The 23,330-nt window shown below is 42.2% G+C and overlaps 1 protein-coding gene across 2 annotated transcripts in view; it reads left to right on the top strand.

Annotated features, from left to right (window-relative positions):
* Positions 1–15,335, top strand: part of Il18r1 (interleukin 18 receptor 1) — a 35,080-nt gene extending 19,745 nt beyond the window's left edge. For both annotated transcript variants that reach the window (XM_087898107.1, XM_087898106.1), the window contains exons 7-12: positions 1,435–1,493; positions 4,023–4,147; positions 5,691–5,830; positions 7,947–8,105; positions 11,828–11,986; positions 12,964–15,335. In XM_087898107.1, coding sequence (XP_087754233.1) covers positions 1,435–1,493; positions 4,023–4,147; positions 5,691–5,830; positions 7,947–8,105; positions 11,828–11,986; positions 12,964–13,319 — 998 coding nt within the window. In that variant the 3' untranslated portion in view covers positions 13,320–15,335. The remainder of the gene's footprint in view (positions 1–1,434; positions 1,494–4,022; positions 4,148–5,690; positions 5,831–7,946; positions 8,106–11,827; positions 11,987–12,963) is intronic.
* The last annotated feature ends 7,995 nt before the right edge of the window (positions 15,336–23,330 follow it).

The raw sequence follows: 23,330 nt of genomic DNA on the forward strand, positions 1-23,330 counted from the left end.
GAGCCTGGGGAACCTCTGACTGTCAGGGTCATTTAGATTGCTAGCCATCTCCGGTCTTGGTTGTAAAAATTTGATATGGCCCGGCCCAACAGATAACACAGACCACCAGGCTGTTCATCATTTCTAAGTCTTGACTTTCTGGATGGGAGAACAGGTTTTTCATCTTCCCCACTGGAAAGATAATCCTGTGTGCTTAACATTCCTGGTTTCTCTGGAGATCAGTAGGCATAAGGATCTTCATGCTATGTTCCCAATAAATGTGTACATTTCTGAGCAAAACGTTTCTTCCTAAGTAAGGGAGCTAAGGAGATGCTTGGATACTTTTTGTTAGAACCAAGCATCAGTAGGAAGGGCAGTAGTTCTGGATCTACAGGTTTGAAAAGCAGGGTCAGACAGAGTCAGGTAAGGCATCCAGGGCATGGTTATGACTGGAGACTCTACATCCTCAAGGGTAGAACTGGTATCTGGGAATGGTGCCTCACACGGCTCTTCCTTGTCTTACTATATTCTGTTAAATACATCAGTGAGAGAATGAGGAAGGCAGACAGAGGGAAGAGATACAGAGCAGGAAGGTATTTCCTAGTGACTGTCCACCTTCTATGTCCTAAACATTTGGTCCTCTCAGTACCTGGCAGTACTCTCCCCGGACGAGCATGTTTCTCTGACTTTTAACTTCACTGGGCAGAAGCCAATGTGTGACTTCAAAGGATACTAGATGGAAGGGGCTTTCAACAGTGCTGTGAACGTATGAGTCCAGGAAAATGAAGCTTCAGTAATCTGAGCTGGGTTAATAAAACAATTAATAAAAGCATGGCACAAGTAAATATATAGCAATGACTGCCATTGCCCACAGATAAAAGTCAAGACTTAATGGGTGCCTGACCCCATGAGAGGACCAGACCTGATATATGCTCTGTTTCTGCATACATACATGCCTGCAGGAAAATTTAGTTTATAGATTAGAAGCAATAAAATATTAACAACAATAATTAATAATAAAACATAAAATATGCTGAAGCAAACTTGTCAGTGTCACTACTTTTGTGCTTTGTGGTCATGATGAAATAGAATAACCGTTACTGGAACACAAGTACCGTGATGTCGTGATGACTGGACTCATAGTATATAATGCATGAGTACCATGAACAAGGGGACGATTCAGGTCCTAGCTTGGATGGAGTGGGATGGAAAACTTCAGTGGCATACAATTTAAAAATGACAAGTTGGTTATTCTAAGTTTTGTTTTTTTCTATTTACCATTTTTGGACCACAGTTGACTTACAGTAACTTATACTAAAGAAAATATAATCATGGAGCAGGGAGAGGTGCTGTGTTGGAGTCTTTATTCCATGGGATGACCACGTACAATAGATGTGTGTTCTAGATAAGCTCAAGGGAATTCCAATGTCTGTTTTTGTTTTGTTTTGCTTTCAGAGAACAGTAAAATCACTCCAGCTATTTTGGGACGAAAGTTTGACACTGTTGAAGTCGATCTAGGTACGTTTGACAATGTGTGTTTTCTGAATCTATAAGTGGGGCCATTATTGAGAATATTACACAATGAGGAAAAACATGTCATTGTTTGACTCTTGCCACTTTTAGACCAGTTGCATGACACATCTGTTTAAAAGCCAGTGAACCTATCTATGGTTTGTAGACTAGGGTCTCTGCCATGCCATTTGTGGCTGGGTTTTTTTTCTTTTTTCTTTTTTTTTAATTTTCTCTCTTGACCTTTCAAAATATGAAAATTTGGTGATAATACTCTGGAGATAAGATTCAAAATTGTTCTGTAGCTTAAATATTTGGCCATGGATAGAACTGGCTATACTTTTAGAATTTGTCTAGACAATTGGTTCTCAACTTTTTCAATACCAAGACCCTTCAATACAGTTCCTCATGTTGTGGTGAGTCCACCAACCATAAAACTATTTTCAATGCTACTTTATAACTATAATTTTGCTTCTGTTGTGAATCGTACTGTAAATATTTGATATGTAGGAGTTACAACCCACAGGTTGAGAACCACTTAAGAATTAGTATACACAATTAGATAACTTCTTCCAAAAATAAAAGCAAAGAAGGAATGGAATAAATTTGCATATGCCAAACCAGATATTGAGCTAAATGTTTTGGGGCTTTTGAGATACATTCTCCAACCAAGGTAGAAGGATATTGTCTCCACGGTATGGATTGAATAACTGACACACAGGCCTCGGATCTCAAAATTATCTCTGTCTGTTCAGAGCTCAGCTGGGGGCAGATGGGCTGTATTTGATCCACCTTGCATCGAAATAGCTGGGGTTGGAGAGAAAACCACAGTCATGTTGGATGCAGACGTTTGCCGCTAGAACACAACTTCTTAAGGTGTTAGGACCACGTAGGGGACTGTATAAGTGAGCGTGGAGGCCATGACAAATCTGGCAAAAGTGAAAGGTTTTTGAATACATGACGACAGCAAACTTTAAGTCCAGTGTCTCCATCATGGCAGCATGATGTCTCCAGGAGCAGTCACCAGAGCAGTCCTGGGCCACCTCACTGCCGCCTCAGTTCACACACACACGCGCGCACACACACACACATGCCCACACACACACAGGCACACACACACAGACACACGCACACACATGCACACACACACATACACACACACACACGCACACTTCACACTGGCCATACCTACTTCCCACGTATTGCCATGGGAGAAGACTGACTTTCTTCATTCTAGGTTTAAGACTTGGGTGTGCTAGTTAGGAGGTGCATGCTTTACTGTGCCTATGAAGCTTTCTGGTCTGTAGAAGAACAATAGTTTAATGACAGAAAACAAAAACCTTTAAGTTTTGTATCAAATCACTGAACCCTTGGACTGTGTTGTGTCAGTGTTTTGTTTTAAAATTGGCTGTTTTGAGTTGCAGACTTGAATTTTATTAAAAAAAAACTGTTAGGGGAATTTTAGTTTGGGATCAGGATAGAAGTTCTGAAATGACCTTAAATATACTTGTGCCATTTTTTTTAACCTATTTATGTAAAGTGGTCTCAGTATTGATGGTTATGAAATCATAATTTGAACATGTCTAAATAACACTGAAGATGTTCCACATTGTGAATCACCAATCATTCAGCCAGTAGGTAATTCCTCACATAAAATCCTAGCAACCACACCACTCATTGGCTTGCAGATTTGCTTTTGTCCATAACAAGTGATAAAATTATGTGTTTAACAAAGAATCACTAAAACACATTTCCTCATATCTTATATTCAGTCAATGTCTAATTTACTGTCTGTTTACTAGTTCCATATGCTTAAGTCACTGCAAAAATGGCTTATCTGTACGGCAACAGTGCATGGAGAAAGTTAAAGACATCCTAGTAGAGCACCGCTTGCTCTCCTATGGCCCGTGAGCCCGTGGGAGACATCACCAAGTTCTGCAGCCACATGCTCTCCACTCTCTTACTGAGATTTTCGTGGGCTGTGCAGCTGCCCGCAGACCCAGTGGACTGAACTCTCTGATTCATGAGACTCCTGCTCATTTCAACTCCAAGATGCTCCTTCTAGAGGAGACGGCCGCTCGTGGTTACTTACCTGCACGGGACCTTTCCTAACCAGATTTTCAATTTCACCGTTTCTCTCTCATTCTTTCCCCTGCGCTCCAACGCCTTCTTATTTATTTATTTATTATTTATTGTAATTGCTTCATTTGGTAAACCTATTTTGTTTTCCGAGTAGTTCAAGAGAGACACTGGCTTGACACTGTCTACCAAATTGAAGATTGAAAAAATTGCTCTGACCCCCTAAATTTTAATAATTGATTTAAAAGTGGATATTTAGAAGTCAGTTCATTACTTGGTGATGACTAGTCTTTGCTATAGAATTCTTCCCCTTTATTGTGTTTTTTAAAATGAAGCATCTCTTTCACATTTTTTTTCTGGATATGGTACGATTTTACATTCAATTATCACACACTGATTGTATTTGAAACTTCTACCGAGTTTCTAAATTCAAAACTGAGTCTGTCAATTTCTACCTAGGAGAAGAGGTGGAACTTAACTGCACTGCTTTACTAAATAAAAATGACCTGTTTTATTGGAGCGTCAGGAAAGAAGACAGGTCAAACCCTAATGTGCATGAAGACATGAACATGACAACTTGGTATGCGTATGTGACATGTAAGAGGTGCCGTGTGCATGCTATAGAAATTCACATGTGCACACAACAGAAAAGAGGCTGGGTTCCTGGGTGGCTGATGGAATGTTTAAGCCTTAAATGTAATTATAATTTGTTTATTATTATTATTACCATGGTGACAGATCACGCATACTTTTGTTGTACGGATCTCTTGAAAATGAAGGCTCATAGCAATGCTGGTGAGGAATTTTAACACCACCTTACCAAGGTACTACTTGGTCAGGCTCTAAGTCACCAAGCTCCTTCTAAAAGAGCAATCAAATGGAACCATAGTTTCTTGAAGTTTGAAAACTATGTCAAGTGCCTTACTCTTATTGTCACCAAAGCAAAAATGGCATCCATAATCAAATTCAGGCCTTATGCAAGAACAGTCCGTTCTCTGAACCACCGAGCAACGCGCAGTTGATGTAGTTCAGATGTGATATGTCATATCCTAAATTTCTACAGGAGTCTGACCCCCAGTGTCTTCCAAATGTATTGAGAATGGAAGATTAAACAAAATGTGTCATTAAGAGGGTGGATCCTTCAAAACAAAGTTAAACTGCATTAGATAGTTGTCTTGGTCAGTGTTCTATTGCTGTGAAGAGACACCATGGTCATGGCAACTCTTACATATTAAAAAAATATTTATTTGAGGCTTGCTTACAATCTCAAAGGTTTAGTCCATTATCCTCATGGCAGGGAGCATGGGGGCATACAGGGAGACATACAGGGACATACAGGGAGACATACAGGGACATACAGGGAGACAGGTGCTGGAAAAGTAGCTGAGAGTTCTCCATCAAGATCTGCAGGGAGCAGGAAGAGAGAAACTCTGGGTTTGGAATGAACTCTCTTTGAAACCTAAAAGCCCACCCCCAATAACAGGCTTCCTTCCACAAGGCCACACCTCCTTTCAAATAGTGCCACTCCCTGGTGACCCACTAACTATTCAAATCTATGAGCCCATTTTGCATGCATGAGGGCTGTTCTTATTTAAATCGCCACAGCAGGGAAGTTCCTGTGATTGCCTCAGAATTGATGGCTTTATAGCATGGGAGAGAGACCATCCATAAATACATAGATGCTGCTGCCATGATATGATGTAGCTCAGGGGCCCTGCCAAAGCCTCAGTTATGCCTTTTGACTGTGAGCTAAGCAAACTTTTCTTCATTGAGTCCAACTGCCCAAGAATTCATTTATAGCAATGATAGATTCAGAATACAAAAATGAACGGTCATAGTTGGAGGAGGTGACATTGTAGGCTGAAGTCCAAGGAGTTAGGAGGGAGAAACAGCAGAGAGAGAGAGAAGAGAGAGAGAGAGAGAGAGAGAGAGAGAGAGAGAGAGAGAGAGATCCTGTAATTTCTGCTGCTCCTTGGAAGAGTGGGGAGGCTAATTTTAATTCACACCAGAAGTGTAAGACATAGCTGATGCTTCCTTTAAATATTTTAGACTTAGAAATTCTCCTGAGTAGATCTACAGGTCATGAACAAAGCCTGTTGATCAACTATTTGCTTACCTTACAGGACTTCTGAGGGCAAACTGCATGCCTTTAAAAAATTGAGAATTCGGAATGTTGCTGAAACGAATCTCAACGTTTTATACAATTGCACGGTGACCAACGAGGAAGCCACAGACACCAAAAGCTTCATGTTGGTGAGAAAAAGTAAGAGATGCATTGCCCTTCTGGACTTGACAGCCTTTGCTAGCTCTCTGGAATTTCACCCAGTCTCCATAACAAGCTTTCCTGGGTGAAGAAACCCATCAAAGGAGATGACGGGACAGACAGACTTTAATGACTTCCCAGGGGCAGTCTCACCCTCTCTGAGGAGAAGATGGGGGATAGGGGGAGTGGGAAGAGAGGAGAGAGGGGGGACTGAGATTTAAAGAAAAAAAGAAAGAAAGAAAGAAAGAAAGAAAGAAAGAAAGAAAGAAAGAAAGAAAGAGAGAAAGAAAGAAAAAAGAAAGAAAGAAGAAAGAGAGTAAGAAAGAAAAAAGAAAGGAAGGAAGGAAGGAAGGAAGGAAGGAAGGAAGGAAGGAAGGAAGGAAGGAAGGAAGGAAGGAACCTATCTAAGGTCACAGAACCAGAGAAGGCGACAAGTCCCCCAGCTTGTAGGTCTAGATCCACGTGCTTCCGTTTCACGGGGATTGCCTCCATTGTCCCCTCTTGTCTCGTGAGCACCAGTTATGTGGTCTGTGTGTTTGTGAAGTAGAGGCACTCCAACCTGCAGCTTCAGTTACCTAACGCAATGTTTGTATTTCCTGGGCACTGCTCAACCCTAGACGCCTCTCACATCCTTAGGACCAGTCTGTCCCTGCGCCAGAAGCAGCTGCCTCTCATTTCTCCTCTTAATTTATAAATGTCACCTGGAGAGTGGGATCTTCCTATGACTGGTGCATCAGGAACCCATAGATTTTTCAGTGTTGTAGGAACCCCCGGGTATGACTTCTAAGAATTAGCTTCTGAAATGCACATAATATCATACCTAATAGAATGGCTGGTTTTACTGGAATAACTATCTCTAAAAGTATGTTACAGAAGAGGGCAAAAGTTTCAGTCATGCTGATACTACCTGATGTGGAAAGTCCCACACCATTAGTACCTCTTCTCAGGAAAGAAGCCAAAAAAGAAAAAGAAAGAAAGAAGAAGGAGAATAAGGGGAATATTTGTAGATAATCACTGCAGCGTTGTGTAAACAGAAACACTTAGAATCATTATAAAGGCATTTATTGTGAATCAGTAAAATGATGTTCGTCTCAAGAGGCAATGAAGTGACTACCATATAATAAAATTTTCAGGGTCAAAGAAGATTTGTTTATTTTTATTTATGTGTATGAGTGGTAAGCACGTATGCCATCTGTGAGCCTAGTGCCCCCAGAAGCCAGAAAGGGGAGTCAGATTCCCCCCACCCAGAACTAGAGTTATATATGGTTGTCAGTCTCCATGTAGATGCTAGGAACCAGACCCAGGTCTTTTGCCAGGGTACCAAGTACCCTTAACCACTGAGTCATCTCTCCAGCCCCACCCCCACCCCCTACCACCCTAGAAGGTTTCGATGTTGTATGGTCATCACCACCTCCTTGGATGGCTGTTCAGAATTATTTTATTCTTTTTACTCTTTTGTGGTCTTTCATGTTTATCTATGGTGAATACAAACTGAATCAATCCAAGGGCTATGATTTGTCTAGAGGGTCATATTGTCTAGAATTTTCCTAAAGCCCAGTGCTATGTACCAATCACTGCTAAGCACTCTGTGGGGTGTCTCATTCATCAGCAACTAGGTTCATTCATTATTTTCACTCTGCACATGAATGTATTAGGAGTGTGAAACCGCAAGGATCTGATGGAGTCAGACTGGAAGCGCAGGCTTCTCTGTCCAGTGTGCCCCAGATGAAGGCCATGCACTGTTTGCTCATCCCACCAACTGCAGTCGTTCCGGAGACCTTTGCATCCCACCCTAGCATACTATTGCTTCAGAAATGTAAATACCACAGATACAGATGGGCTCAGTGGCATGCTTTTATGTCCCATCTCTGGGTAGCCCTGCCCACATTTCTAAGTTGGAATAGAAAGATCCCCACTGCAGGCTACCAGAAGGAGCATGGGGAACTAGGGGGCTATGGAAGCACTCGGGGAGACAGATACCCAAAGGCGAAACTGGCAACCACAATGTGATGAGGGAAAATTCTGACCATGTTTCTTTTCATTTATGATTCTCTCTCTCTCTCTCTCTCTCTCTCTCTCTCTCTCTCTCTCTCTCTCTCTCTTTCTCTTCCTGCAGAAATGGCTGATATCCCGAGCCACGTCTTTACGAGAGGAATCATCGTGGCAGTGTTCGTTTCTGTGGCAGTAGTGTGTGTGGTGATTTTGTGTGTCATTTACAAAGTCGACTTGGTTCTGTTCTATAGACGCTTGACAGAAAGAGATGAGACATTAACAGGTAACATACTGTGAAACTGGGTATCCTAGTCTATGTTTTTGTGCCTAAAACCGGAACAGTAATCTTCACCTAATTTTGATGACACCACTGATATTCTGTAAGAGAGGTTTCCAGTCTGGGGTCAGGGGCTCCTCTCTATGTAGCACCATGATGGGTACTGTGCAGTCTTGTGCTTGTTTGTGACTTTCCAGATGTTTTACTTCTGGTGGTTCGTGTCTGTACGCTGTCTCCTCCTAAACACCCTGTGCTATTGATGTGTTTGTGTTTACACACACTCCACTGCATACTTTATACACTCCATAAAGGTTTTTTTTTTCATTGAATTTTCTGTTATCCTTTCTCATTATTTTCACTGGAAAAAGGAGGCTGTTTAATCTACCTGGAAGAACTCTGGGTTAGAAGCCAAATAACCTCAAGTTTAGTCTGCTAGACCTACCAGCTGTTAGCTGCTACTGTGTCTGTTGGGGTATGCGTCTCAGTATTTTCAAAAGTGATGAGAAATCTCCAGATTTCAAGATAATTATGTTTTTAAAAAGTTAACCTAAATCATTGCTTTTGTTTATGTGTGCATGTGTTATGAGTGTTTATAGAAAAAAAACAACCTTTATAAAGGTTAAACTCAAAATTTGTAAATATACAGCAGGAAACCTTTTCCTGTCCTGCCCGTGTCTCTGCTTCCCACAAGGTCCCCATCCGCTACTGCATCCAATAAACTGCTGACATGGATGCTTACCACATGCTGCCTTTAGAAAAGCAATCTTGGTTTAGTTACCCACACTTTTGGATTTCTGCCAGTTTGATAGATGAGGGTTTGAGGCTGGGAAGTTTCAATTTGTATTTCATTTTATGATGTTATAAAACACAAGCAACCATTCCATTTATTTAAAATTTATTTGTGTCTCCTTTTTCAGCACATCCACTCTTGGTCCATCCTGTCACTGTGCTTTCTTTTATACTTCTTGTTTGCAGGTACTACACTATTTATATCTAGTATCTATAGTGTGAAAAATAAATATCCCCGTGTTGTTGTCTGTCTTTGTTTGTTGTGGTGTGCCTATGTGGGAGACCCAAATATATCTTTATTTTTTTAGTATCCAGTCTGGGCATTATACATACAAAGCTCCCCTTGACCTCATGATCCAAAATGATTCACATATCCGCTCCTCTGGGATTTTTAAAACTTACTTATTTTATTATTTTAGATTATAGTAGAATGACATCATCATTTTTCACACTTACAATGTTTATTATTAGCAGTTAGCAGGCACAGGGAAATTGGCTCTCAGTTTGGGTGTCTGATCTTACTTTAGACAGAAATGAGGCAGCCATGTGGACAGTCAGTATGTGGTCTTTTCTGCATGGTCTCTGCTCAGAGAGATGAACATTTGGACTTGAATGGGCCTTGGGTTCCCTTTTTCCTTCTGATTTTTCATACTGTTTTCCCTGTGTCAAATTTTTCGACCCAACTTGGACATTCTTTTTTGGTGTTTTGAAAATTGCTTAAATGCATTGGTTTTGTTTGATGTGCGGGTCCCCGAGTGTCGGAACACACACCTCATGTGTGCAAGCGCCTGCAGAAGTCAGAAGGGGGCATCAGATTTCTTGGAAATGGAACTCTAGATGGTTGTCAACCACCATGGGAGCGCTGGGAATTGAACCCAGGTTTTTCAGCAAAAGCAACAAGAACTCACAGACCCTATGTCATCTTTTCAACCCCAGTCATTTTTCCCAGTTCATGCTTTTAACCGTTAGCGTGGCAGTACACAGAAGTACTCAGGAGCACACCCTAAGCACCTCCACTCAACATGAAGTGCACAGACAGGCACAGCCTGTGGCAATGGCAGAAATGAAGATGTATCTAGAAAATAAAACTTTTTAATAGTTATAGCACTGCGGTAGCCAAGCGTATGCTTGGTGTTGGTTTATAAAAAGAGATGTAAAGAACCAATCAGCCAAAGAGAATTAAAACACATCAGGTAATGCACATATATTGGTCCAACTGACTCATTGTTATTCTAAATAGCCATTTATATAATGATAGCTTCATTAATTAGGGATCAAAGATACGATTTAGTCATGCGTGTCTTCCAGGCATAACAGGACTGATCTATATAAACGTGTGAGCTCACAGACACTGCCATAGTACACATAAGACCTGCACAGTTTCAAACCACGCAACACTGGGAAGGAGAAGGGGACACGAAATCCCACCCCTAACCAAGAAGCTACTTGCAATGAATATCTGCTAGGAAAGGGGAAATTTTCTAAACATCTATCTTAAGCATCCGCTTTAAGACTCTCAACCATGGAGAGGGTTGGAGGATCATAATCAGGACATTGGGGCATATAGAGACAATAAGATACCCTTGAGGAGCATATGATTCTGTAATCTTTATCAAAGTTTTCTCACACATGCAATTCTGCACAAACATTTGCTCTATATCAGCAATAGGTCTTGACTGAAATCGGCGGAGCAGAATACTTGAGGAGAGTTGATCAAGCTTTTGCCAGGAAGAGAAAGCATTGTCTTGTGAACTTGAACATGAAGAAATAGGGCGGGGCCGTTGGGCGGGGCTTATAAAAGCATCTGTTTCATCCCATCTTATTTCAGTAAAAAGAACCAAACATGTCTACCTTTCAAGTCAGTCAGTACAGATCCAACTCCTTGGCCATCTACTAAATTTTCATGACAGAGATGAAACCATTGCACATCCACACCCTGCTTCCCCAGCGACACCAGCAGCGTTAGTGAAGACATCACTCGAAACGTGCCTTGTTCAGAAAGCGTGGCCTCTGAGGTCCCTCCTCTTTCACAGTCTGCTTCGTACGGTCTTTCATCTGTTACTCTGCTGCTTTTATTCATCTCAAGTTGTCTTTGTTTCCTCTGTCTCCTCAATAGACTGCATGAAACTTAAAGGATATCACATGCATTTTGAGTTACCCAGTGGGGAGAAGGAATTGTCTTTGTTAGCTAGGCGACCTGTTTCCTTCTTCATTGTTCTCTCAGCCATCTAAATTCTTCTCTGTCATCAAGAATTCGATGGGAGCACACCTGAGGATCACTGTTAAGCTTTCAATAGACTATAGGTTTCTCTCTTGACATTTGACGCCCAACGGGTATGTGTGTGTGTGTGTGTGTGTGTGTGTGTGTGTGTCTGCGCGCACGTGCTTGTGTGTGTGTTAGACTATGATTTAATCACAATTCCAGACTCTTCCATATACTTCACAATCCTCTCATTTAAATTTCTTTTTCCATTGTTAGCATCTTGTTCTAAGCATCCTTATGATTTTTTTCCCCCACTCTCTGGGGTGTGGTCTCAGTTTCACTTGTGTGTCTTGCTTTATTTTCCTTTGTTTTGACTTTACTCTTTAAGGGTCTTTAGAAAGTAAAACTTGATTGTTGTGGTGTGATGGAGTTGAATGAAATGAACGAGCCAAAGTGTGACTTACTCCCCAATCCTGGAACGAAGATTTTCTGGGAGTATCTAGAATCTTATTGTCTTCATATGCCTCAATGTCCCGATTACTATTCCCCCACGCTTCTCCATGATGGGAGTGTCAAAGCAAATGCTTAAATAGATGTTCAGAATATTGTTTACTTGGGATGCAGCTGAGATTTGCCAACCAATAATTTTATCCTCTTTATATATGGCGTTCACACAAGTTTTTACTTAAAATTCTTTTCTTAATCATGAATTAAAAGCGTCCACCTTGTCCCCTAGATGGCAAAACATACGACGCCTTTGTGTCTTATCTGAAAGCGTGTCACCCTGAGAATGGAGACGAACACACTTTCGCTGTGGAGACACTACCCAGGGTCCTGGAGAAACAATTTGGGTATAAACTATGCATATTTGAAAGAGATGTGGTACCCGGTGGAGGTAAGAAAGGAACCCCGGACAGAGAGTCAATGGAGATCATTTTCTATGAGATAGTTGATTATCTTTTTATTTTAAAAATGTACAAATGAGCCGGGCGGTGGTGGCGCTCGCCTTTAATCCCAGCACTCGGGAGGCAGAGTCAGGTGGATCCTTGTGTGTTCGAGGCCAGCCTGGTCTACAAGAGCTAGTTCCAGGACAGGCACCAAAAACTACGGAGAAACCCTGTCTCGAAAATAAAAATAAAAATAAAAATGTACAAATGGCCAAAGTCCTTTAATGCAGCAGAGGCCAGGCAGTTGGCCTCTAACTAGTTATCAGTTCCTCACGTCAGTCCTGCTAAACTGATATTTTCACTGTCACAGTAATAGATATTGAGGAAATAACTCCAGCCTTTCCTCTGGGACTCTTTCATTCTACATCATAAACCTGACTCCTGAAAAAAGACACGGGTGTTTCTCTTCCTGAGACCTTGTGTCAATAAACAAAGTGGAAGGCGACTGAGCAGGGCACTCAGTGTCAAACTCTGACCTCCGTGTGCACATATGCCCAAGTCGATGTGGCACATATGCATGCTAAAAGTTAACTAATGCAGAGGAGTAGAGAGGGGAATGTGAGGAAGAAGGAGGAGGAAAAGGAGGAGAAGGAGGAATAGGAGAAGGAAGGGAATGAGGAGGAGAAGGCGGGGGACAAGGAGGAGGAGGAAGAGAAAAGAAGAACACAAATGTCATTTTTTTTTCACAAAATTTTAAAGAGTATAGTGTCCGTCGGTACAGCATTGGTAAGGGATAAAGTGGATGCTCACGATTCTTGCAATTTAGATGGTTATTTTGCCTGCAACAGACAAAATTGGCCTATTTTAAAGAAAACCTTGTTAGTGCAGTCGAAAGCCAAATGCTGTAAAGCAGGAGCGTGGTGACAGCTTTTTCTCTGTGCCCACCCTGTAGTTTGCTGACCTGACCCAAATCTTGCCTTCCCAGCTGTCATTGATGAGATCCAGTCACTGATAGAGAAGAGCCGGAGGCTAATCATCGTCCTCAGCAAAAGTTACCTGACCAATGAAACCAGGCTTGAACTGGAGAGCGGACTCCACGAAGCACTGGTGGAGAGGAAGATTAAGCTAATCTTAATCGAGTTTACTCCAGCCGGCAGCTTCACGGTTCTGCCTCCGTCCCTGAAGCTCCTGAAGCCCTGCAGGGTCCTGAAATGGCAGGCTGACAAATCCCTTCCTTACAACTCGAGGTTCTGGAAGAATCTTCTTTACCTGATGCCCGCAAAGGCCATCAAGCCGTGGAGAGACGAATCCGAAGCTTTGCCCGTTCTTGCAACACCTTGATCTTCAGCAAGGCTCCATGTCAGAAGGAACAGAGAAGCCCTGCTGGAGGCTGTGTGTGTGCCTAATCACAGCAGGGGCTATCGTTCAAAATACCGAATTCTGTGATCATCCCCCTCCACTCCCAGTTAGAAGATAAGATTTGTCATTGGGTTGCCATAGAAGAAACAAAGGCGGAACTCCCAGGAGACCTTGGGACTCACAAGAGATCAGTCTGTTCTTCTTTCTTTCCCCTAGAGCAGTGGTTCTCAACCTGCGGGTTGGGAGCGCTTTTGCAAGCCTCTATGATCAAATACATTTACATTATGATTCGTAACAGTGGCAAAATGAGAGTTACAAAGTAGCATCGAAAATAATGTTACGGTTGGAAGTCACCACAAGATGAGGAACTGCCTTAAAGGTTGCAGCTTTGGGAAGGTTGAGAACCACGGCCCTACAATTATATGTACTCTATCCCACATTCAGCAAGGGGGTGACAAGACACACAAACTGACTGATGCCCCCAGAAGAAGGCATTTTTTATGAACCAGGTTTTATTACCTCTCAGGGGTACTTAGTTCTCCACCAGGCCTGGGAGCTGGAAGGAGTAGGTGGGAAAGACACATGTGGAGCAGGGAAACAAGGTGAGGGAAGGCCCCAGGGACTTGGCTTCAGCATGAGATTAGTGCTGCAAGTTGGCATTTCTCGGAAGCTCAGAGAGACATTAGGCAAGATGTTTACCTCTTCTATAGACCTTCCATAAGACCTTTGAAAGGAGAACCCTAAACACCTTTGTTTCATCCATGTCAGATAAAAATTTAAATTCAGAGAACTCTGTAGGTCTTTCAGGGTTAGTGACCCAAGGCTTTTGTTGACTTTATATAGATACTTATATGTAGGATCATAAAAGCTAACAACAATAAACAAGCAGCAGTTGCTTGCTTTTATTAGCTGTTTTAAAAGGGAGGGAGTTCAGCACGGTGGGCCATTGAGAGTGTGGCCTGGCCTGTATGGCCAAATTTGAGTGACAGTCTTGGGCTTTCTGCTTCCTTTGTGAGCTCTGGAATTTTATCTGACTTCTCATACCTGAGTTTTCTCATCTCTAAAACCGAGTTCAAAGTAAGCACTCCTGCTTCACAATGGGACTGAAGGCTTCCCTGTAAATGTGGCGCTTGCTTTTGATGGCAGTAAATGCGCTCAGTGATTTCACAGTGGAGCAATGGGAGGCAGAGATCAGGTGGGAAAACAGGTCTGAGGAGAGAGAAGCTGCTTTGGCTTGAGTAGCAAATCGAGAGAAGGACACAGTGGAGGCATAGCAAAAGAAAACAAAATAAAAAACAAAGTAAAAAGCCCAAAACACATATAAACACACACACACCACCTCTTTGTTGGAATATAGATCTTTCGGGCACTGGGAGACACTTCTGTCTCTCTAAAGGGGGCCATCCCCCTGGGGCTTTCTCCATGGTTCAAAACAATGGCTGTTGGTAGGAATTGCTTGTGTGTGTCTGTATGTGTCAGCATGTGTGTCTGTGTGTGTCTGCACGTGTTTATATACGTGTGGATGTGTGTGAATATGTATGGATGCTGACCTTGCATGGAAAGATCCAGAGAAGATTCAGGGAAGCCCAAAGTTGTCTGTTTGCAAGTTTGCAAATGCCCGAGTGCAGCAGGAATGTTCCAGAAAAGTCTAAAGCAGAGGTTTTTAGAACGGACATGGTAGATTTTGAAAGAAAGAAAGAAAGAAAGAAAGAAAGAAAGAAAGAAAGAAAGAAAGAAAGGAAGGAAGGAAGAAAGAAGAATGGGGATTCTCACTAAGTTTTATAGCTCAAGCCTTCATGTGCTAATTGGCTGACCAAATAAAAAGTAAATTCAACAAAAGCTTCATGTCCTGTGTGTGAAAACATAGAGTCAGAAGTTTTGTTGCTTTGGGAGTTCTGGTAAATAAAATGACTTTGTTTTTTTCTTTTATTGCTCATGCTCTGACAATTGAAGTTTATTTCATATGAAATATATTTTACATTAAATCTGCTAAATGCATTCATTAGCCTTGAACTGTCTCTTGACTTCCTTCCCATTCAAGACTCCACTCCCTCATTTTCAACATAGATTCCCACCTGTTTTAAGAAGATAAGATGAGGGGCTGGAGAAATGCCTCAGCGGTTAAGAGCACTGACTGCTCTTCTAGAGGACCCGGGTTCTCTAGAAGCACCCACATGGCAGCTCACAACTGTCTGAGAATCCAGTTCCAGGGGATCTGACACCTTCACACCAATGCATATGAAATAAAAAGATAAATAAATCATGAAAAAGAAGATAAGGTGAATTCAACATGGCCCTCCTACCATCTCTTTTTCCAACCCAGGGTTTCTCTGTGCAACACCGGGTTGCTTGCTCTTGGAACTTGTTCTGTAGACCAGTCTGGCCTTGAATTCAGAACTCCCAGAGCTCTGCCCGCCTTCGCCTCATGAAAGCTGTGCACCACCACCTGGCCAGCTATCCTTTTTTAGTGCCAGTCACATCGTGTGTATCTTTTTGAAAAATTTTATTCTTCTAGAGTTTCATATATGTGTACAATGGAATATCATTTGCCCCCTCTACCCCCTCCTATTCCCAAACCTACTTCCCATGCAATTCTTGCCCTCATCTTAAACATAACCCACTAAGTGCTGCCCGTGTGTCCGTGGATTGGGCCATCCACTAGAACGTGTGCAAGCCTGTTAGTAACCACAACCCAAAGCGGAACAATTATTTCTCCTCTAGCAGTTATCAACTGCCAACAGCTCTTCAGTTAGGGCTAAATCCTCATGACCTCCTCCATGATCCACGCTGGAATTTTGGCTGGTTCGATCCCACTCATGCCTTGTGCAGACAACCACGGCTGCTGTGAAGTCAGCATGGAAGGGCCGTGTCACACCCAGAAGTCAGCTCTCCTCTCCCTCCACCAGCTTTTAGTCCCTTATTCAAAGGACCTTTGAACTGACTGTCACTCACTGGGTACAAAAAGCTTCTTTAATCAAGGTTGAGTATAGTCCAGGTCTATAGGCATAAACATAGATATTTAGAAGAAAATTTGACAGTATAGACATTTAAAAACAGTGATCATAGTGGGTTCCACCCAAGGTATTATGCCCTCTCCAGCCATGGGCTTTTGACCATGCTGGTAATACCAGGTGTGAATTCCCTCCTGTGGAAGGATCCCCCAACATGTTCTGAAAGTGGTTGGTTACTCTGTACACTTATGCCACTAGAGCATCACTGGTCAGCCTTTGCATGGCATGTCAGCATTTTGGCATGCGGGGTCCAGTGCTGGACAAGGCTATTTTGATCTTTTCTTCTCCAGAAGCCTGCATAGCCCCATTCACCACAAAAGCCAGCTAATAGGGAGGAAAGATGAAGTGCCTCAAATCTAGAATGACAAAAGCATCATGTGCTTTCTCATATGTAGTTCTCGGCTCCAAATGCAATGGTTTTGTGTGTTCATAAACATTTCTATAATTACAAAGTAGCATACAAGTATGTAACTTTTGCTTTTAATTTGCACTCAGAATAAGGACAGAACTCTCTCTGCTTTCTCTCCAGGCCACACTGTATGAATTCAGGAACTTAAACCTAAGCAGACCCTCACATGCCAGTTATCAAATGCGCGCGTTTTAAAATTAGTTTTGGACAATACTACCAACCACCACCAGCAGTATCTCTTTAGGTATTGAGCATCTTTCTATCCTAAGATTTCTGATGTCCTTAACCTGGGATGTCAGTTTCAAACTCTCAGAATGACCCTCTCTCTCAAGGATACAAGAAGCTCTTCACCTGTGCCTATTGCTCTGTTAGAGGCTTTCATGAAATTAGAATTACGGTCGCTCACAAAAACCCTGAAATGCCACGACCCACATATTCCATGGAACTTGAGGTCTGTCATGTCCAGGAACATTATCATGGTGCCCTGCCCAGGCCCCTGAGGTCGAAACAGAAAAGGGTGTGCTTCCTCTACAGCACTGCTTGTTGGAAAGTGGAGGCTGTAGGTGGAAACTTCGAAGGCTTTGGGCACTTTTCTGAAAAGGCAGCACATACCACGGATGTACAAAGCAGGCTTCACAAATAGGAAGCGGAAGCTGGCTACTTAGGAATGGTTCAGTGATGTGGGATTTCCCTCTGTATGCTGTGATTACCATTAACGAATAAAGAACTGCTTTGAGCCTATAGCAGAGCAGGGTGGGGCAGAGCAGAGCTGGGTTGGGGGGGGGGGACTATGCTGAATGCTGGGAGAAAGAAGGCGAAGTCAGAGAGAAGCCATGTAGCCCCACCAGAGATAGACGCAGGAACTTTTCCTAGTAAGCCACAGCCTCGTGGCGATACACAGATTAATAAAAACTGGTTAAATTAATATGCAAGAGTTGCCAATAAGAAGCTAGGGCTAATAGACCAAGCAGTGTTTTAAATCATATAGTTTCTGTGTGGTTGTTTTGGTTCTGGGCAGCAGGAACCAATAAGCGGCTCACTCCTCCTACAGTTCAGAATAGGGAAAAAGCAAGGGAGTAATCAGGGTGCCTTCTAAGCCATTCAGACTGGGGCAAAGAGACAAAGCCAGACCAGTACATTCTCGGCTGAGACATGACCATATATAGATAGCTTCACCAAGATACAGGGAGGGAAGAGCAGAGAGATGCTGCACTGATGCTTGCTGGTAAGCTAGGTGGACTGGTCAAGGTGCTAAGAAAAAGGTGAGAAGGGGCAGGGCACTAACATGGTGTCAGAACGGGAACATTAACACAGCCAAGCTGAACTGTGCTTTTAAACGTTCCAGTGCAGAGAGTGGAAAGGAGGACTCTTTGTTGTCTCCTCAAGTGTGGCTCTAAAGCTGGGGACCAAAGCTGGGGAAAGTCATATTTTTAAGGAGAAACAGCCCTGAGTGTGAGATCTCTAGCGCAGCAGGGCAGCGTGGGGGAGGGGGACTCTTCAGAGTGACCACGCCACAGAACTAACAGGAAATGGTTTATGAGTGTTCTGTGGGAAGGACAAGGGCCCTTCCTGCTGTGTCTGCATGCCTCAGTGATAGCAATCAGAGCCTGGGCTGGGAGCTTTCAGACAACAGCTATGTTTCTTTGTAATATATTTCTGGTGTCTCTTGTGACTGATGTGTGTACTCAAGAGAACACAATTCCTTGCTTACATAATTGCCACAACTTGGTATGTATGCTCAGTTTTGGATCATGACCATGTTAATAGACTTTGAAAAAGATACCTGATGTTAACCACATATAAACACACATGTATCTACTAATGCACACATACACAAACATACACATATGTAACATAAGGGCCGGCTTGTTGGGGTTTCTGTCCTGCCCGGTACCCCACAGACAGCAACTCCCAACGAAATCACACACAGTACTCCATAAGATTATAAAGCTGATTGGCCCATTAGGTCAGGCTACTTATTAGTTCTTATGACACATATTACCCCATTATCCTTATCTACGTTAGCCATATGGCTTGGTACCTTTTTCAGCTGGGCAAGTTACATGCTGCCTCTTCGGTGGTCTGCGCAGGAGTGGCAGAGGGAGCTTCCCAGAATACTCCCAGTCTCTTTTCTCCACCTCTACTTCCTGTCTGGCTTTTCTGCCTATACTGCCTGCCTGGCCAATCAGCGTTTTATTAAAATATGATTGACAGAATACAGATAATTCTCCCGCACCATACATATACACACTCACCCATGCAAGCACATTGCACAGTAGTTAAACCGTTGTTCCATGATGAAAGGCGACCAGACTCCTCCTTGTGTCACACGGGCACATCATTTAAAGTGACCTCAAATGCACCCGATGGCAATATACTGATTTTTAATTTTGTTACTCCAAAGGAAGAGCATCGTAAAAAAGACACAGATCTTAATTTCTTGGTCTCGTTGCCAGGTACTAAGTGCTTGCGTGCTGAAGAAAGCAAAGGGATCTTAGACAGCCACAGTTAAGCCTATTAACACTAATTTGAAGATTGACAGGAAAGTGCTTATGTTGCTGTACATTGGATGAGGGAGCCATTCCTTTCTTTCAATGTGCATATCTAAATAACACTGACCTACAGGACAAACTCATACAACACCCCCCCCCCCCAAATCCTCAGGATTTGAAAGCTGAGCGGTAGCCCTGTGGTGGTCTGCATCTTTAATCTGTTGCTGGGCATGCCAGCAGGCTGGCAGAGCCCTCCCTGTAAACCAACCTGAATACCACCACCAGGAAAAGCAGAAGTTCCTTGTTAGTTAAGGCAGCTACACCAGCCACCTTCACGTGGACATTCTAAGCTGCGGTTTTGAAAAACACACAAAAAGATTGGGCAAGGGCTGCGGTCTTGTCTGAAATACCTGCCTAGGCAGATAATGCACTTTCTAAAGTTACTTCTTTAGTTGTGGAATGTTATTTTAACTGGGCAAAGATGTGTTACCTTTGTTTCTGGTGCCTTTGTTAAAGAGGTAAAGATGTGTTACATTTGTTTATGCTGCCTTTGTTTAATTATGTAAAGATGTCCTGTGTTTGCTTCACCTTGCCTGCTTAAGGCATCTGATTGGTCTAATAAACAGCCGAACAGCCAATAGCTGGGCAGGAGAGAGACTGGCAGGGCTGGTGGGCAGAGAAAATACATAGAGAATGGGAGGAGAGGGAGGAGGAGACAAAGAGGGAGAAAGAGAGAGACATGCTCTGGTCTAGAAGTCAGGAAGCTACCAGCCAGTCAGACACAAGAAGTGGTGAAAGTAAGACATATAGAAGGAAAGAAAGGTAAAAAGCCCTGAGACAAAATGTAGATGAAGAGAAACAGGTTAAGTAATAAGAGCCCGTAGTACAAGCATACGATAAAGCCAACCACTCCTAACTAATAAGTCTCCGTGTCATGATTTGGGAACTGGTTGGTGGCCCAAAGGAGAAAAAGCCTGTTACAGTTTCTAAATTGTTTCTCTTTGTATTCACCAGTTACCGCAATTCACTCAAATCATGAAATTAGCAAAGTAAAATATGGCAAAGAGGGAAACCACACTAAGGTTAAAGAAGAGCAACAGAAGGCACTGAGCTTTTACCTTTATTTATTACATGCTGATTACAAAACTGTTCAAGCCGGGAGGTGTAGCACACGCCTTTAACCCCAGCACTTGGGAGGCAGAGGCAGGTGGATCTCTGTTAGTTCAAGGCCAGCCTGGTCTACAGAGTAAGTTCCAGGACAGACTCCAAAGATATACAGAAAAACCCTGCCTTGAAAAATAAAAATAAATAAATAAATAAATAAACAAATAAACAAAGCAGTTCAAATATATAGCAACAAATATTCGGATATCTAAAACCCAGAGTCAAAATGTAAATAGCTTCCTGTGCTTATTCTGTCTCCCACTGTGTCTTGCGCTCATTTTTTGCTCTATCTTTTTATATTAGGGGTTATCACTGTGCACACTACAGCATATATCATAAGAAATGAGTGCTTTTTTTTACACATGGCATTTTACAAATGAACAGTAATGCACTGCCACTCCAGTTGTCCACCTTTGGCCATTTTCCACTTTGTCCTTTGGTATTGCTGCTGAGTTTAGATCGCTTGCTGTTATGGGATGGCACACGAGCTGGGCACTAGGCTGGAGATTTAAAAGCACACACACAGAGACAGAAACAGGCTCATCCTTGAAACAAGAACGCCAGCTTTATTGTGCTCCAGGAAAGCTTATATACGGATCCTTAACTGACAGCTACGCCACAGCTCTTGGAATTTCCAGCTGTAAAACCCACCAGAATTCACCCCCCTGCCCTCAGGAACTCATGAGGGTCTCGTGCTCAGAGCAGCTGCAGGCACAGGTAAACAAGTTGTTTACTATGTTCACTCCAGCAGGCAAAGGGTCTGAGGCAGGCAAAGAAAGTCAGGGGGCCAAGGGCCTGCAGCCCCCAACAACTTTCTTTTTCTTTTACTATGGTTTTCTGACATGAGAAGATGCTCCTGGCCTAAGTGGTAGACAGCTCTCTCTGAAGCCGTACCTCTTTCCAGGGCAGAATTATATTCAGAGTCCACGACCCAGGCTAAGATTTAGTGAGGCTTAGTTCATCAAGTTTTTCTAAAGTAGTCAGAACAAGAACACGGGGACACACACACACACACACACATGCACGCACACGCACGCACACACACGCACACACACGCACAAACAGAGAGAGAGAGAGAGAGAGAGAGAGAGAGAGATATGAATCTTGAATCAACACTGAAAGGAAATTTCATTCAAGACTGAAAGTTTAGTTCATCATCTGTTTTATACTTGTATCATTTGCAGGCAGAAGATTCCAGTTCTTGATGATATTAATATAATTATCAATTTCCTCTACCATACAGAATATAATATCCTCAGAATAATTTTAATACTTCAACTTTAATAATTCAGCAATAGTTTTTTTTTTATTAAAAGCAATCTGAAATTTTTTTTAACAGGTTTTCCCCCTTGAGAATATTTCATTAAAAGACAAAGTCAAACGTTGTATTCTCAAGTCATTTGGTATTCTTCTGTTGGCTCCATATAGTTAGGTTCATTCATTTCTTTTTTGTTGTTGTTTTGTTTTGTTTTGTTTCGAGACAGGGTTTCTCTGTAGCTTTGGAGCCTGTCCTGGAACTAGCTCTTGTAGACCAGGCTGGCCTCGAACTCACAGAGATCAGCCTGCCTCTGCCTCCCAAGTGTTGAGATTAAAGGCGTGCACCACCACTGCCCGGCTTCATTCATCATTTTTTATTTGGAGGGTTGTTTCTCGAATTTTTTTTTGAGTGAAAAAATAATTGTATTGTTTTATGAGCAAATCTACCAAATAAATTCCATCAGAATTCACCTTTCCTTCCTCTCTTCATTACTTGCTTACTCTGTAACTGATAGTAAACATTTAAAAAATTGACATTGACTTACATGTCCATATGTTAATATAAATAAATATGCAAGGATATTTATATCTCCCGTCTCTCACAGATAAATGTTATTTTTCCTTAATCTTCTTAAAACATTTCAGTAACTACTCCATTCTTATATATGAAACTAGTTATCACTACTTCATGCAAGGACCTGAATCTCTTTTATGCTATTGTTCATTCAACCAGTCCTAAGGGTTTCTAATCTTTTCCTCTTAAATGTGGTACGATAAAAGACAATATTGTTTAAACACATCTTCACTTTTTTTCGCTTGAATATTTTTTTTTGTGATCATACCCAAAATGTAGGATTGTTGTGTCAACAAACACTCATATGTAATTTTGGTCAATATTACCTTATTTCTTCCCACAGAGACTGTGCTATCTCATTTCCAGCAGCAACATAGCAACATACAGGAATATGGCCTTTGCCTTCTGTCAAATTCTTTTGGAGATGTTTAATCTTATTTCCACTGCTGGAAGATCTTGCCGCAATAGAGACGACAAGATTTTGTAATGCAAGTGACAAATATTTCCCAGAGTTTATCCTTTATCATTTTTCTTTAATTTTCGATTTCTTTATTGCTAGATCACAGAGAATTAAACTGTGCTTCTAATACCTGTGTAGAGTCACCTCTTCACACTTTAAAATCCCAGGCCAGTTGGAACACAGTCTGTCGTGTGGTGTGAGGAAAAGAATCATTGCCTAGTTTTCCATATAGCTGCCCCGTAAGCACACTACGTTTATCCAAGGTCATCTAATTTGTGATGCCCTTTTCGATTTTTACTGAGTTTCCACCTACTGTTAATGCTTCTGCATCGTCTCTTCTGTTCAATGGGTTTTCTACCCAAAGATAGCACCACAGTGTTTGAGTTGTACAAAGTGTTAAACATGCTTTGAGTTTCCTGTCGTGACTAACCCTTCACCTCTTCCCAAATCTCCCACTGTCGACGACTTCCTGCTGTCACCTTCTAAATGCAGTTTTATGAACGCTATGGTAAACTTCGGGGAACGAGCTGTTGATAAATTTCCTTTAGGAGACCATCCCGACAATAACTTTAGACTCAGCTCTGAGGTCTATGTCAGGGTCCCTGAGACTCGACAAGGACCCTCTC

Source organism: Myodes glareolus, chromosome 18 (genome assembly GCF_982192425.1).
Source record: "Myodes glareolus chromosome 18, mMyoGla1.1, whole genome shotgun sequence".
Classification (NCBI taxonomy): domain Eukaryota; kingdom Metazoa; phylum Chordata; class Mammalia; order Rodentia; family Cricetidae; genus Myodes; species Myodes glareolus.